The 14,186-nt window shown below is 44.0% G+C and overlaps 1 protein-coding gene across 1 annotated transcript in view; it reads left to right on the forward strand.

Moving 5' to 3' along the window:
• EXOC1 (exocyst complex component 1) overlaps positions 1-14,186 on the forward strand; it is a 1,123,278-nt gene that overhangs the window by 477,501 nt on the left and 631,591 nt on the right. Inside the window, exon 6 of the mRNA XM_044062479.1 lies at positions 1,251-1,478. Coding sequence (XP_043918414.1) covers positions 1,251-1,478 — 228 coding nt within the window. The remainder of the gene's footprint in view (positions 1-1,250; positions 1,479-14,186) is intronic.

The raw sequence follows: 14,186 nt of genomic DNA on the forward strand, positions 1-14,186 counted from the left end.
GCAAGTTACTTAAAGACCACAAGACGAAACACTAAAGTAATCATTATTAGCTTTCCTTTTTCTGAGAGTCACTGCAGCAGCTGTGTACACTGTGCAGTCACGTAACGTACCCATGTCATCTGCACTGTTGTTTACAGCGTTTAAGGTCTTCACATATGTGTGTTCCTAGGCTAATCTCAGAGTGTGATGTGATGAAGTAATTTCCTGAAGTAGAAACTAAGAGACATTGTTAAACTGCATAGCAACACATTTTACATAGTGAACTTTGTGATTCTGAGGGCTTGTACTTTACGAGTATTGAGTTTCTGGTCAAGGAGATGAATAAAAGTGCAAATGAATTAGGACAGACTATTTTTGACTTTGTCCCTGAAAGTTACAGCTACTGATTAACAACATCCTCTCCTATCACAGTTCGTGCCATGTTATGCTGTAATGCCACTTATTAAACCCCAAAGAGATTGCAGACCTTGTTTTTCTTGAACTGCTTCCACCCAGTGTGGCTAATCTGTTCACCATATAAACATGTAAATTAACGATGTGATCTATGGATACCATATAAGGTTGTCACTGTATTTTCTCTTTTGATGCTTTGATTGAAAAGTTATCATGTAAAGTACATACATTTAAATACAGTACTTTTCACAGTAAAATTAAAACTTGAGTTTAATTTTCATTTGTATTCAAACTGAAGGAAAACATTGTATAGAATACAAATGAAACCATCAACAGTTGCTATGTAACTGGTGATATAGGTGCTTCAGCAAAGTATTAGTTTAATGGTGTGCACACTTATGCAACCAGCTTATTGTACATTTTTTACTTTTTATATTTTTTCCCGTAACAGATTTGTTTGTTTTTCAATTAAATTGTACAGGTTATAGGTCACATTAAAGGTGGGAAAAGTTTTGAAATGATTTATTGTGGTTTAATTTTTTTATATCACAAAAATTTGGCATTTTAACAAGGGTGTGTACACATTTTTTATCCACTGTAACTGTTGAGCGAATGTCCGTTGCTGCCTTTTTACCTGATTTTGATTCTGTTTATACGAGTCTTAACGTTAAAAAAAAAGTGCTTTTACTGGAAATGAATTGGACTGAACTAAAGATATTTTGGGTGGTAGTGATGGAGTTATCTTTATTTCAGGTGTACATGATGCATATCGTGAACTTCAGTGCTGTCCTTAAGGACACGAATGATGTTTTTAGAGTGGTACCTAATTTGTAACCTATTTTCTTTTGTTTGCAAAGGCCAACATTCAGTCAATCATGGCATCAGAGAAACAAGTGAACATCCTGATGCAACTGCTAGATGAGGCCCTGAAGGAAGTGGATGAAATTGAGCAGAAGCTAAGTAGTTATGAGGAGATGCTTCAGAGTGTGAAAGACCAAATGGACCAGATATCACAGAGTAACCACCTGATCCAGCTGAGCAACACCAATAATAAGAAATTGTTAGAAGAGATTGAATTTCTAGTGGTAAGTAACCACTGTTCATTTCTTTTTTCTAAAAACTGCTGATTTTTGCTTTCCTTTTTGGAAGGGGAATTGTAAATACTCATTATTTAAACAGAGCAGACAGCCTTCTAGTATATTTACAGATGCTGTTTGAAAGAAAAGTTGAGAAGCTATGTTTCCCAGCTTTTTTTTTTTTTTTTTTTGCAACTACTACATATTGGTACTCTGGCTTGTTTATCTTTAAATCCTGATGTTAAGTTGTCTATCTCGCCTTCATTCTTGCTGGATGGGTTCGGAGCCGATCCTCAGCTCCGACTCGGCCAATACTAAAGCTCGAGAGCTAATTCCACCGGCTCGAGGCTCCCCTATATCCCACAATGCTAGGCGGTAACTACTCAGATCTCGTTTGCCGCTTAGCTGATGAGGTGCTTTTCTACCGGCTCTGGCAGGTTAGTGAAGATTTAATTCTAAACATTTTCAATCTTAGACCCCTAGTACCCCTTTTTTTACTAAAACTTTTAATTTTAAATTCCTCTTTTCCTGGTTCGACAACTTTGTTGCCCTTAATTCCTTCTCTTATTCCCCTTTAGTTTTAGGCCTTAGGCCCCTTCTAGTCCCCTTGTGTGACTGGTATTTTATTTTTAATTAAGGCCTGTGTGTGTGTGTGTGTGTGTGTGTGTGTGTGTGTGTGTGTGTGTGTGTGTGTGTGTGTGTGTGTGTGTGTGTGTGTTTTCTTGGACCTTTTATTATGTCTAAGGAATCTAAGGTCTCAGGCTTCAAGAAGTGTGACTCGTGCTGTCAGAAAATGTCTCTGACAGACTGTCACACTTCTTGTGTGTATTGCCTGGGACCTTTGCACCTGCAGGACTCTTGTGCTGTTTGCCATGGTTTTAGCCCTAGAGTCCTGCAGGAACGCAAGAATAAGTTAATCTTGCGTGGCTTATTAAAGCCTGAAGGCCCCCCGACTCAATCTGTGTCGGGGAAGCCTTCTAAAACTTCCAAACAGTCGGCTCCGGTTTCTAAGTTGACTTCTGAAAATGTGAAGTCTGCTTCGACATCGGCTCCGGCCGGAGCCGATGTTTCCAAGCCTCATACTGTTAGCTCGGCTCCGGATGGAGCCGAGGTTGATAAACTCCGTTGGCTCCAATACTCTTATCGGAGCAATCTTCTAGGAAGAGATCTAGATCCCCCTCTATCAGCTCCGTGCCCTCGGCGCCAGGATCCCCTCTTCTTTCTGAACGGAGCCATAGAACACATTCCTCACGGTCTTCCAGACTATCTGACCACGATTTGCAAAGGGTAGTGAGTAGACTTCTCAAGTCCGAGGCACTGGCCCAAATGCTGCATAGCCCGACTCAGCAGTCAGTGGCTATTTCCGTTCCCCAATATATTCCTCCTCCGACTCCTTTGAGTTCGGAGCCAGGGCTTGTCGGAGCCATGACTGTCGGTGCGTTGGATCCGATACCTTCCCTTTCGGCTCCGTCGTCTGCTCCGATCTCCTCCTTGGAGGGATCTCGGCGCCGAGCTTCCCTCGTCGGCTCCTAGGGGGCGAGTTGCATCGGACCCTTGTCCGACCCCGCTCTCCCTCTCAGGGCTTCGGCGCTGGTGAGTTCGGCTCTGACATCGGCCTCGGAGCCGTCCCTGTCGGTGCCGGGGGGGTCCTTGTCTCTTCGGAGCGGGGACCTCCGGCCTTGCCTGATAGGGGTGCCTTCGAGGTCATGCGGAGCATGCTAGAACCAGGGTCTGCCCCACAGTCGGCTCCGTCAGCTCCTCCATCTGCAGTGCCTGCGGTGATTTCTACCCACCCCCTTGCATTATACCGCAGAGAGCCAACTCCTCAAGTTTCCCCATTGGGAATTTCCTCCTCTTCCGAGGCCTCTCCTGACCCGGTAGGAGATCCCCCTAGGAAGAGGCAGTGCAAGAGGAAGCACATTGACTCCCCTGAGTCTATCACCTCTGACACTGACTTAGAGGAATCTGAAGGTTCCCCTCGATCCCCCTCTGAGGATGTCTCCTTTGCTGACATCCTTGAGATCCTGAAACAGAGGGGGAACTGGCCAGCCCTTAACCCTTCGGAGGATGAGTCAGTGTATCGTGAGGCGTTTGGCTCTCGCCCTTCTACCTCCTGGGTGTCCCCTCCCTTTGACCCCCTTATGGAAGTGGTGGCAAGAAAGGCCTGGACGGCTCCTGATTCAGTGGAACCCACCCCGAGAAGGCCATCTAAATTTATTACTGCCCCTAGAGATAAAGATTTTTTATCCAAAGGTGTCTCCGTTGATGCCATGGTGGTGGCTGCGGCCACTAAGAAGGAGTTAGCCGATCCTTCGGTTCCTGTCCATCCTCCTAATAAGGAATCTAGGACCATGGACAGGTACGGTAAGCGGATGTTCTCATCAGCGACCTTTTCAATGCGGTCGCTGAACTACTTATGCCACTTCACTCGTCTCCAGAGAGATTTACTCAAGGATATGAGTGAAGTGATAAAGGATCCTACAGCTGAGGGGTTCCAAGACAGAATGAACTCCCAGTTGGCAACCCTGAATTCCATCGTTAACTCCTCCATGCGGCTTGTCTCATATGCTGCAGATGGGGCGAGTAGAGCCGCAGGCACAGGTGTTGCCTTACGATGTCACACCTGGATGCGGCTGTGCAACTTTGCGGACCCTTTCAAGGCGTCCTTCACCAATTCTCCCTTTGATGGATCATCCTTGTTTGGTCCACAGGTGAAGGATACATTGACCAGGTGTGAGGTAGAAGGTAAGACTCTCTCTGCCGTAGGAGTCCATTTTTCTACCCCTTCTAGACCCTATCCCAAAGGTCAGAGGGGCGGAAAGATGTGGTTCCGTAAACAATCCCAGAGAGTCTCATCTGACGCACAAGGTCGATTCCCCTCTAGAGGCAGAGGGGGGAATAATAATAGACGCCGCCCTAGAGGCAGAGGAGGTCCGCAAAACCAGGGTAGCAGAGAAACGTTCTCTGATAAACCCTTTCAGCATCCCTGAGGGGCTGCCCGGCTGTCCACCTTCGGAGGCAGTCGGGGGAAGATTATTCCTGTACCCAAAAGCCTGGCTTTCCCTTACTCAAGACAAATGGGTACAGTCGATCATATCCGAGGGTTACAAAATTCCCTTTATTCACATCCCATCCCAACCCAAAGGATCCCTTCCAGACGTTCCACCCAGTCTAAGGGAACAAGCAGCATTAGAAATTTCAAAGCTGCTATCAAAAAAAGCTATCCAATCAGTCCGAGCAGACCAGCAAGGATCCGGAATCTACTCCAAATTCTTTTTGGTACCAAAGAAAACAGGGGACTGGAGACCCATACTGGGTCTCAGCAACTTAAACAAGTATGTCAGGAAAACAAAATTCCGTATGGTTACGCTACAGTCCATTCTACCCTTCTTGGGTCAGGACAATTGGATGTGCTCAATAGATCTTCAGGACGCGTACTACCACATCAAGATGAACAGACGCTCCAGGAGATTTCTCCGCTTCAGGCTGGGAGCCAGTCACTACCAGTTCAGGGCCCTGCCCTTTGGTCTCACTACAGCCCCCCGTGTGTTTACCAAATGCATGGCAGTGGTCGCGGCTCACTTGAGACGTCAAGGATTCCAGGTGTTTCCATATTTAGATGACTGGCTCCTTACCGCCACCACCAGACATCAACTTCTTCTATCCAGGGACTTCACCATCCAAACTTGCCAAGCTCTAGGCATTTCAATAAATTTCGAAAAATCTGCCTTATCTATTACCTTTATAGGCGCCACCTTAGACACACTCAATCTTTCAGCCAGACTCACAGAGCAGAGAGTGTCAGACATTCAAAAACAAGTTTCTCTTCTCTTACAATGCAACAAAGTCAAAGCCAGACTAGTTTTGAAGGTATTAGGACTAATGGCAGCAGCTGTTCCCCTTCTCCCCTTAGCTCGCTTCCACATGAGGCTCCTCCAGTGGATGCTGTTTACTCAATGGTCCTTTCAACAGCTCCCGATGTCCCATACCATATTGATAACTCAATCATGCAGGAATCAGCTGTCTTGGTGGATCACATCACCTCAGGTTCTCCGAGGAAGACCCTTCACTCTCCCCCCCCCAGTCGCCACGTTGACAACAGACGCCTCCTTGATCGGGTGGGGGGGGGGCATTATCAGGGCAGGACAGTCCAAGGCACGTGGCAACCTTCCGAGTGCCACTTGCACATAAATGTCTTAGAGATGAGAGCAGTGCTTTTAGCGTTGCAAGCCCTTCACGACTCTCTTCCCACTGGGACTATTGCAATGCAGACGGACAACATGTCCGTAGTGTGGTACATCAACAAACAAGGTGGAACCAGATCATACCCTTTATGTCGAGAGGCACTCAGACTTTGGCAATGGGCGATCTCTTCTCAGCGTTTTCTGATAGCAACGCACATTCCCGGGAAATCCAACGTTATTGCAGACAAACTGAGCAGGGCAATTCTCATGCCCCACGAGTGGTCTCTAAAGAAATCAGTTCTAGAAGAAGTATTCCTAAGATGGGGCCAGCCTTGCTGCGATCTTTTTGCTACTCCCCAAAACAGCAAGTGTCACGACTTCTTCACTCTCTTCCCGTTACCAGGCCATCCCACCAGAGACGCTCTAGTCCACGATTGGCCCCGGGGACGTCTATATGCCTTTCCCCCTTTTCCACTGATATCTCAACTAATTCAGAAAGCCATCGCTTTGAGAGTGACAATGATCCTCATTGTCCCTTACTGGCCTCGACAGATATGGTTTCCGTTTCTTCATCGTTACCTTTTGGAGCAGCCTTGGCATCTGGACCCAGTACCAGATCTATTAACCCACCAATCGGGTCAGCTGCACCAATCTCTGCTTTCTCTAAACCTCACAGCGTGCTTTCTCCCATTCCGACCATAGCCAGGCTTCCCTCAATATCTCGCTCGGTCCGAGATATCTTGATTGCCTCTCATAAATCTTCTACCCGGAAGATTTACAGTAGCAAATGGAAACGCTTCTCTTTTTGGGCAACATCAAAAAACATAGATCCCTTTACTGCACCTATCCAGTCTATTCTAGACTTTCTAGCAGAACTCTTTCATTTAGGATCATCTGCATCTACCATTAGAGTTCAACTGGCTGCCATATCTAATTTTCATGTTGGTGTCTCGAAGTCTAGCATCATGGCTCACAAACTCTGTAAAGCCTTTTTAAGGGGCATATTTCTTCTCAAACCTCCAATCAAAGATCCCCCGCTTCAATGGGATTTAAACTTGGTTCTGGCATCCTAACTCCTTCCCCCCTTCGAACCGGCGGCTTCATGTTCTCTGAAGTTGCTTTCTTGGAAGACACTTTTTCTGGTAGCTATAACTTCAGCGAGAAGGGTATCTGAACTCCATGCTCTGTGCAGTCGTCCTCCTTATTTAGTGTTTCACAAAGATAGGGTATCCCTCCGTACTAATCCATCCTTTTTACCTAAAGTTTCCTCTCAAGCAAACCTAAACCAAATTATTGATCTCCCCGTCTTTTTCCCTAACTATTCAAACAGGTCGGAACAAAAGCTACATTTTCTGGATGTTCATCGCCAACTTGGATATTACTTAGACAGGACTAAACAATTCAGGAAATCTGATCAATTGTTTCTGTCATATGCGGAAGGGAAATTGGGCCTTCCTGTTACTAAAGTATCCCTCTCTAGATGGCTCACCTCTACAATTACCTTCATCTGTGAGATCAGACATCAAAAACTACCCTCAAGACCTAGAGCTCATTCAACTAGGGCATTAGCTACATCCGTAGCTTTTCAGGATAGGCTGCCAATAGATTCCATTTGTGCAGCAGCCACCTGGGCTTCTCCTCATACCTCCATTTCACATTACAAATTGGATATGGCCTCCAGAAACCATGCCAACTTTGGTTCCACTGTTCTCAAGAGTCTGTTCAGATAGGCCACCCGGAATAAGGTGCTAGGGACGCGGTCCCATCCAGCAAGAATGAAGGCGAGATAGACAACTTAACATTAAGAAGTTATGTACCTACCATAACGTTCCATGTTAGTTGTCTTCTTCTCGCCTTCTTTCTTGCGTCCCACCCTCCTTCCCCCAAGCCTGGACAGACCGATAGGAATTCAGTTTGTGTTCCTCCTCTGGAAGTCGTCATTCCCACACGTTCTTCCACCTCCTTTTCTCCTTTCTTAGGTCTGCGATACCTTTCACGCAGGTTGTTATTGAGGTGGGTTTCCCTTCTCCATTCTATGGAGACTAGGGTTGCTTGGTATAGCTATCAAACGAGATCTGAGTAGTTACTGCCTAGCATTGTGGGATATAGGGGAGCCTCGAGCCGGTGGAATTAGCTCTCGAGCTTTAGTATTGGCCGCCTCGGCTCCGAACCCATCCAGCAAGAAAGAAGGCGAGAAGAAGACAACTAACATGGAACGTTATGGTAGGTACATAACTTCTTATTTTAGATTGTTACATAACTATTGCATACATTAACAGTAGAAAACAGCAATCCATTGTAATTTTTTTCATGCAATATATATATATATATATATATATATATATATATATATATATATATATATATATATATATATATATATGTTTTGCTTTTAACAATTCGTATTCACTCCAGCATTACGTAAATTGCTCAGTTCTTGCCTTCCCTTAAATCTCACTCCTCCTGAACATTTTATGCATGCATTGTTCCCACAAATTCAGTTTATTTCTATGCAGTTTGCTCCTTCCCTCTTCTAAATATCCCATCTCCAGTTTTTTTTACCTTTACAATGTTCAGTACTTCAGTTTTAATTGGTTTAGATTTTGATCTTCATTTTCTAGTAAATGTTGCTTTGCCAGCCAATAACATTAAACTTGATGAGGCCATAATCCATCTCGATAATTCAGATCGTGTGTCCCACCTTAAAAGAATCATTTCCTTGGTTACAACAGTTTGCTCCCCCCAACATTTCTGACAAAGTACACTAGGGATTTTTTTTAAATCTGCCAACTCATTACATTCACAAAAACATGTCTCCAATTGCCTCTCTTTTTCCCATAACACCTCCAGCATTTGTTATCTAGCCTGGCACATGGGCATCCTGAAGCAGTGTAGCGGTTGTCTCGTGTGTACTGACAACCACTTAATCCTGAAACAAACAGCATGTGAGAGATGTAGTTAAACTATGAAAATTGAGACACAACTCTCACACATTGATGAATCAAATGACAAACAGGTTGTCAGCACGCACACCATTTCCCTCACTAAATAAAGTCTCAGCACATAAACCCACATATGTGGAGGTACTCACAAGTAACTTAACAAAACCTTAGAGGCCTCCCATATGCTGCCCTAAGAAACCACATGTAAACAAAACCAACCACTACACATCAGTGTCTCCACAAGAAAGCCCTAAGGCGAAACACCACACAATCAAACATCTTGGTTATAGGAAACTCCATCATGAGACACACAGATGCCACGTTACCAGGTTGGATAAAGAAAGGGTTACAGTCAAGTTGCCTGTCAGGGGCAGGGTTCACTAGATCACACAGGCACTCAGTTCAGTCAACCACAAATACCAGTATGACTCGTAGTCCAAGTGGATGTGAATGACTTGAGATGTACCTTCCTGGACTGTATGAAGAGAGACATGATGGACCTCTCTGAATATGTCTCACAGGCTGGTATGAGCTTCACATTGAACAGCATTCTACCCTCACCAAGAATGATACCACATTGCAAACAAAAAATGATTGCCTTCAATAATTGGCTTAGTATTTGTCAGTCTGGGATGGCATGATTGACAGACCACGCCACTTTGCTAGAGATAGTCTGCATATATATAGGTAGTCAAATATTGGCCAAGGCATTAGCCACCCCCATAGTGCCTTTTTTAGGTATTTTCAAACCAACAGACCTATCAATGTAACAAACTCTTGTAATGCCAAGCTGAAGGTACTACTGCTCAATGCTAGGAGTCTTAACAAGAAGCTCCATTCCCTAGAAGCTCTCCTCACTCTGGAGAATGCTGACATGTGAGCAGTTAAACAGACATGGTTCAAGGCTGCAGGAAAAAAAAAACAGTGCAAGGCTACGTTGCCTATCACACATTCAGACCACTCTCTGAAAGGAAAAAAAATGAATGGAGGAGGTGTTTCCATGTACATAACAAAAAAAAAAAAAATCACACTTCTAGATTGGTCAAGCAGGACAACTCGCTTGAGCTACTCCATATCTAGCTGACCATAGGCAAAATCCCCCACCAAATCATCTCTAGCTACAGGTCTCCAACCATGAACCATGAACCATGAAAATCGCTCCATGTACCTGAAGTTACTAGAATCATTTATCATTCAGCCCAGCACACTACGCATGGGTGATTTTAACTATCCCTCCATAAACTGGGAAACGTACACAACCACTAACATGTAGGATCAGAGATTCCTGGATTTTGTCAATATAAATGTTGTGGAACAGCTTCTCTCCACTTCCACTAGGGGCTCAAATATCCTTGACATAGTACACAACCACTAACATGTAGGATCAGAGATTCCTGGATTTTGTCAATATAAATGTTGTGGAACAGCTTCTCTCCATTTCCACTAGGGGCTCAAATATCCTTGACATAGTACTCACAAACATGGGGGAGCATTGCACCCCAACAGAGTAATGTCCTCATTGTCTCCTTTGCAATATATCTTAAGGTAGAACCCCCATCAAACCCTAAAACCAAAAATATTTTTTCCAAGGCAGATTACCTTGTATTAAGTGATAGTATAGGTAATTTTAAAGCTCCCCTAACCCCCAAAACACGGAGGTCTATGCAGAAGTATATATGAATGCCCTGTGCAACCACTTAAACAGCTGCATAGAAATGGCAGTACCTGACTGAACTAAACCCGGGTCTAGTCAGAAAAACAAGCCACCTTGGTGGACACCTGGCATAAATAGACTATACAAAGGAAGGAAGAAATTTTTGTATAGAAGTAAGTAGGAGTGTACACAACAGAAGAAAAAAATCACTCATTAAACTCAACAAGCAAATAAGGGAACTAATCAAGTCTTCATAAGCTAAATACGAAACTAAAATAGCCACCTGAGCAAAGGATAACCAGAAAGCATTTTCAGCTATGTTCAAAATCTTAAAAAACACTCATCAGTGTGCCACGTTAGCTGTAGATGGCACTACCTATACTCAGCCAGAAGAAATGGTAAGCTAGCTGGGCGATAAATTCATCTCAGATTTTGCCCCCTCTTCACCTCCAGTCACTTCCATGAAATACCCCATACCATTCCTTTCTGTGTTATCACAAAAGAGCAGGTTGTCACTGCGGTCTCTAAAGCTAGAACCACAGCATCAGTGGGCCGTGAGGAAATCCCAGGGGGACTATTTTAATAGCTTGAAACATAACCTAGCAAGGCCGCTCATATCTCTATTTAACCACAGTCTCCAGACAGGCTTTGTCACAGTGGAGTGGAGGACAGCAACTGTTCTGCACAAAGGGGGGGCCATCAACTGACCCAGGAAACTACCAACCCATAAGTCTGACTAGCCTCATATGCAAGGCTATGGAAAGAATAATCATGGGCCTGATTAACAATTACATAGTAAATCTGCAGACTCTAGACCCAACCCAGTTTGGCTTTGTCAAGGCAGGTTCTGCCTGCTCAGTCTGGTGGAATTCATTGAGAAGGTCACCAAGGTCATGGATAAGGGTAACACAGTGCATATTGCCTACCTTAACCTGACCATGGCATTTGGCTCAATATTCTATTCATGTATTATAGATAAACATACAAAATTGTGAATAAACCTCTAGGTCACCAGATGGATAGCCAAAAGGCCCACTGATGAGGACATATGTTGTTAGACTGGGGGAATCCACATCCAGCAAGAAGCCAGTCAACAGTGAAGTATCACAGGGCTCAGTGCTGCCCCCCCCCTTTGAGATGTACTTCTTAGATGTCAAGCAAATGTAGATGGCCTTTAGCTGACCAAGTTTGTTGTTGACTGCAAGTTGTGGGTAATTATTGACTCCCCAAATTATGTTGATATTCTACAGAAAGGTCTGATGCAAACTAATAATTAGTGTCCGAGCCAAGGCTTCAAACTAAATGTGAAGAAGTGCATAATAATATCCTTTTGTAAATCAAACTCCCTGCAAAATTATAACATTGATAGCACCCCCTAAGAGTGGATCCAGTGGTGAGAGATCTGGGTACTCGGACAGTAATCTTAACTTTAATCGCCATGTGTCCGTAATGATGAGGAAATCTTTCTGTGTGGCTCAGCTTATAAGTAAGTGCATGGCATCCAGCTCTAAGGATGTCATAGTACCACTGTACTCGGACCTCATCAGATCAGTAAGTAAGAACAATACACCCTTTGGCATGTACCTTGCCAGTCCCCTGCAACAGTTGGAGCATCCTCAGAGGTTTCTCACCATAAAAATGCAGAGTATAATCGACATATCATATGTGGACCAATTAAAAGCCCTATCACTGTATTCCGTTTCTTACCAATTACTGAGGAGTGATCTGTGCCTGACATAAAAGGCAGTCTCTGACTCAGCAATGATGGAAATGTTGCATGTCTGCAAAACTAACTGTGCAAGGATGACCCAGTCCAAAGATCTAAACCTAATCTGACATAAATAGATTATGCTGGAGAGACAGGTATGTGTCCCAGAGATTGCCCATCCTCCGGAATAGGCTTCTTATTCACATGAAACAGAGCCCTTCCCTGACCATCTTCACATGCAATCTGGGCCAATGGATGGGAATTGCAAATTCACTCCTGGCATGGCACCCATGTCTCTGATGGAAAGAGGCATTCTGTAAAATTTGTCAAAGCCCCGCTTGCTGATCTTTGTTATCTTTCCCCTAGGGAGACAAAATTGGGTAAAATCTAAGTAAAACTGGCTAGATTTGTAAGGGCTCTTGAGCTGTTAGCCTAGTAAACTCCTATAAACCCACGAGGAAGAATTCTGTGATATCTACTTGGAGTATAAAAATACCTGTGTAAACACTATAAAGGAAAACAATTCTGTGATGTCTTCTTGGAGAATAAAAATACGACGATTGCAAGTTGGGAGCTGTTATTAACTCCCCAAGTGATGTTGACATCCTACAGAAAGGCCTCAGTGAGACCAGCAACTGGTGTCAGAACCATGGCCTTAAGCTCAATGCCAAAAAAATTTTGTCATCCCCCTTGGACAAAACGCAGTTCCCTTGAATTACCACATCGATGGTAGTCAACTAAACACAGAAGGAGTTATAAGAGATCTGGGAACACCGGTTGACAGCAACCTCTGTTTTGACCACCACATTGCCACTGTGGTCAGAAATTCCTTCTATGTGGCACATCTCATTTCTAAGGGTTTTGTATCCAGGAAGAAAGAAGTCATTGTCACCCTGTACTCTTCCCTCATTAGGCCAATCACCGAGTACAATGCCTCATTGGGCAATGTACCTCACTAGACACCTGCAACAACTGGAGAGGCCACAAAAGTACCTCACAAAGAGGATCTTGGGCCTTAAACACTTGTCCTATATGGACAGACTCAAAAATCTCCAACTGTTCTCTGTCTCATACCGCCTACTTAGAGGTGATCTCTGCTTGACTTACAAAGCGATGTCTCACTCAGCTCTGTTGGAAATGCTACATCTAAAGAAATCCCAATCCTTCCGCACCATCCAGAGAGCTCAACCTCATTACCACAATCAACAAAACATGCTGGAGGGACAGGTTCATAATCCAGAGACTGCCCATGCTCTGGAATAGACTTCCCATACATGTCAAGCAGAGCACCTCACTGATCCTCTTCAAGTGAAATCCTGATGAGTGGATGGAAAATAGAAAATTCACCCCGGGGATAACTCCAGTGGTTCTACTTGACAGAGGCACTGGAAACTAATGTCGGGTGGCACGATGCCAGGGTAATCCTATGGGTTAGGCTTGTAAAGGCTCCAGGGCCATTAGCCTAGTACACCCCTATGAACCTATGAACACTTTAATGTAAAAATCCTAAACCTTCTAGACTTTGGTGCATGCTTGGAAGCCAAACAGATGTTATCCAATTTTTCTTTTGTAAATTAAATCTCTTCTAACCTCAATAGATCCTTATAGCTATCATGAAATATTTTATATGCTGTCCCTTTTTAACAGCAGCTTCTGTACTAGCCTCAGCTAAAAACTCTACCAAAGCTAGTCTTTCACTTAGCATGCCCATATTCCTTTTTCTTTGCCTGTACTCTATCAATAACTGGTAGGGAAGGTAGTCTTCAGTTTGTAGTTCAAACTTCAGTTTGGCCTTGGCCTCATCACACTCTATTACCTTTTTCTCTCTGGTTATTTGATCCCTGTACCTTTGCTCCTTAGCGAATTTTCTCCAATAAATTCCAACCTCCTCTTGCCTATTTTCTTTAGTCTGCTTGGAGTCATCCCTATTAGTAAAATTTGATCTGAAGTAGTTTACTTCATTTGCTCTTCAACCTGTGGGTCCTCGGATCCATACTAGATCCGACATGGCCGCATTTCCAGCTATGGCTCCAAGCTCCATGCCCCTCTCCCTACGCATAATGCCCCTGTCTCTCTCTTCCTTTCAGATCTCTTTTGCCGCCTGAGAGGAAGCAGCATGGTTCGAGCTCCATTGCAGTTGACATTGTAAAATTTAAACTTTTTTTTTACTTCTAACTATCCTTTTCACTCCTAACTTTTTCTATACCTTCACGGGGTTCTTCGTAGCTT

The sequence above is a fragment of the Protopterus annectens genome, chromosome 2.part1, assembly GCF_019279795.1.
Source record: "Protopterus annectens isolate FY-2018-M chromosome 2.part1, PAN1.0, whole genome shotgun sequence".
In the NCBI taxonomy this organism is placed as follows: Eukaryota; Metazoa; Chordata; order Ceratodontiformes; family Protopteridae; genus Protopterus; species Protopterus annectens.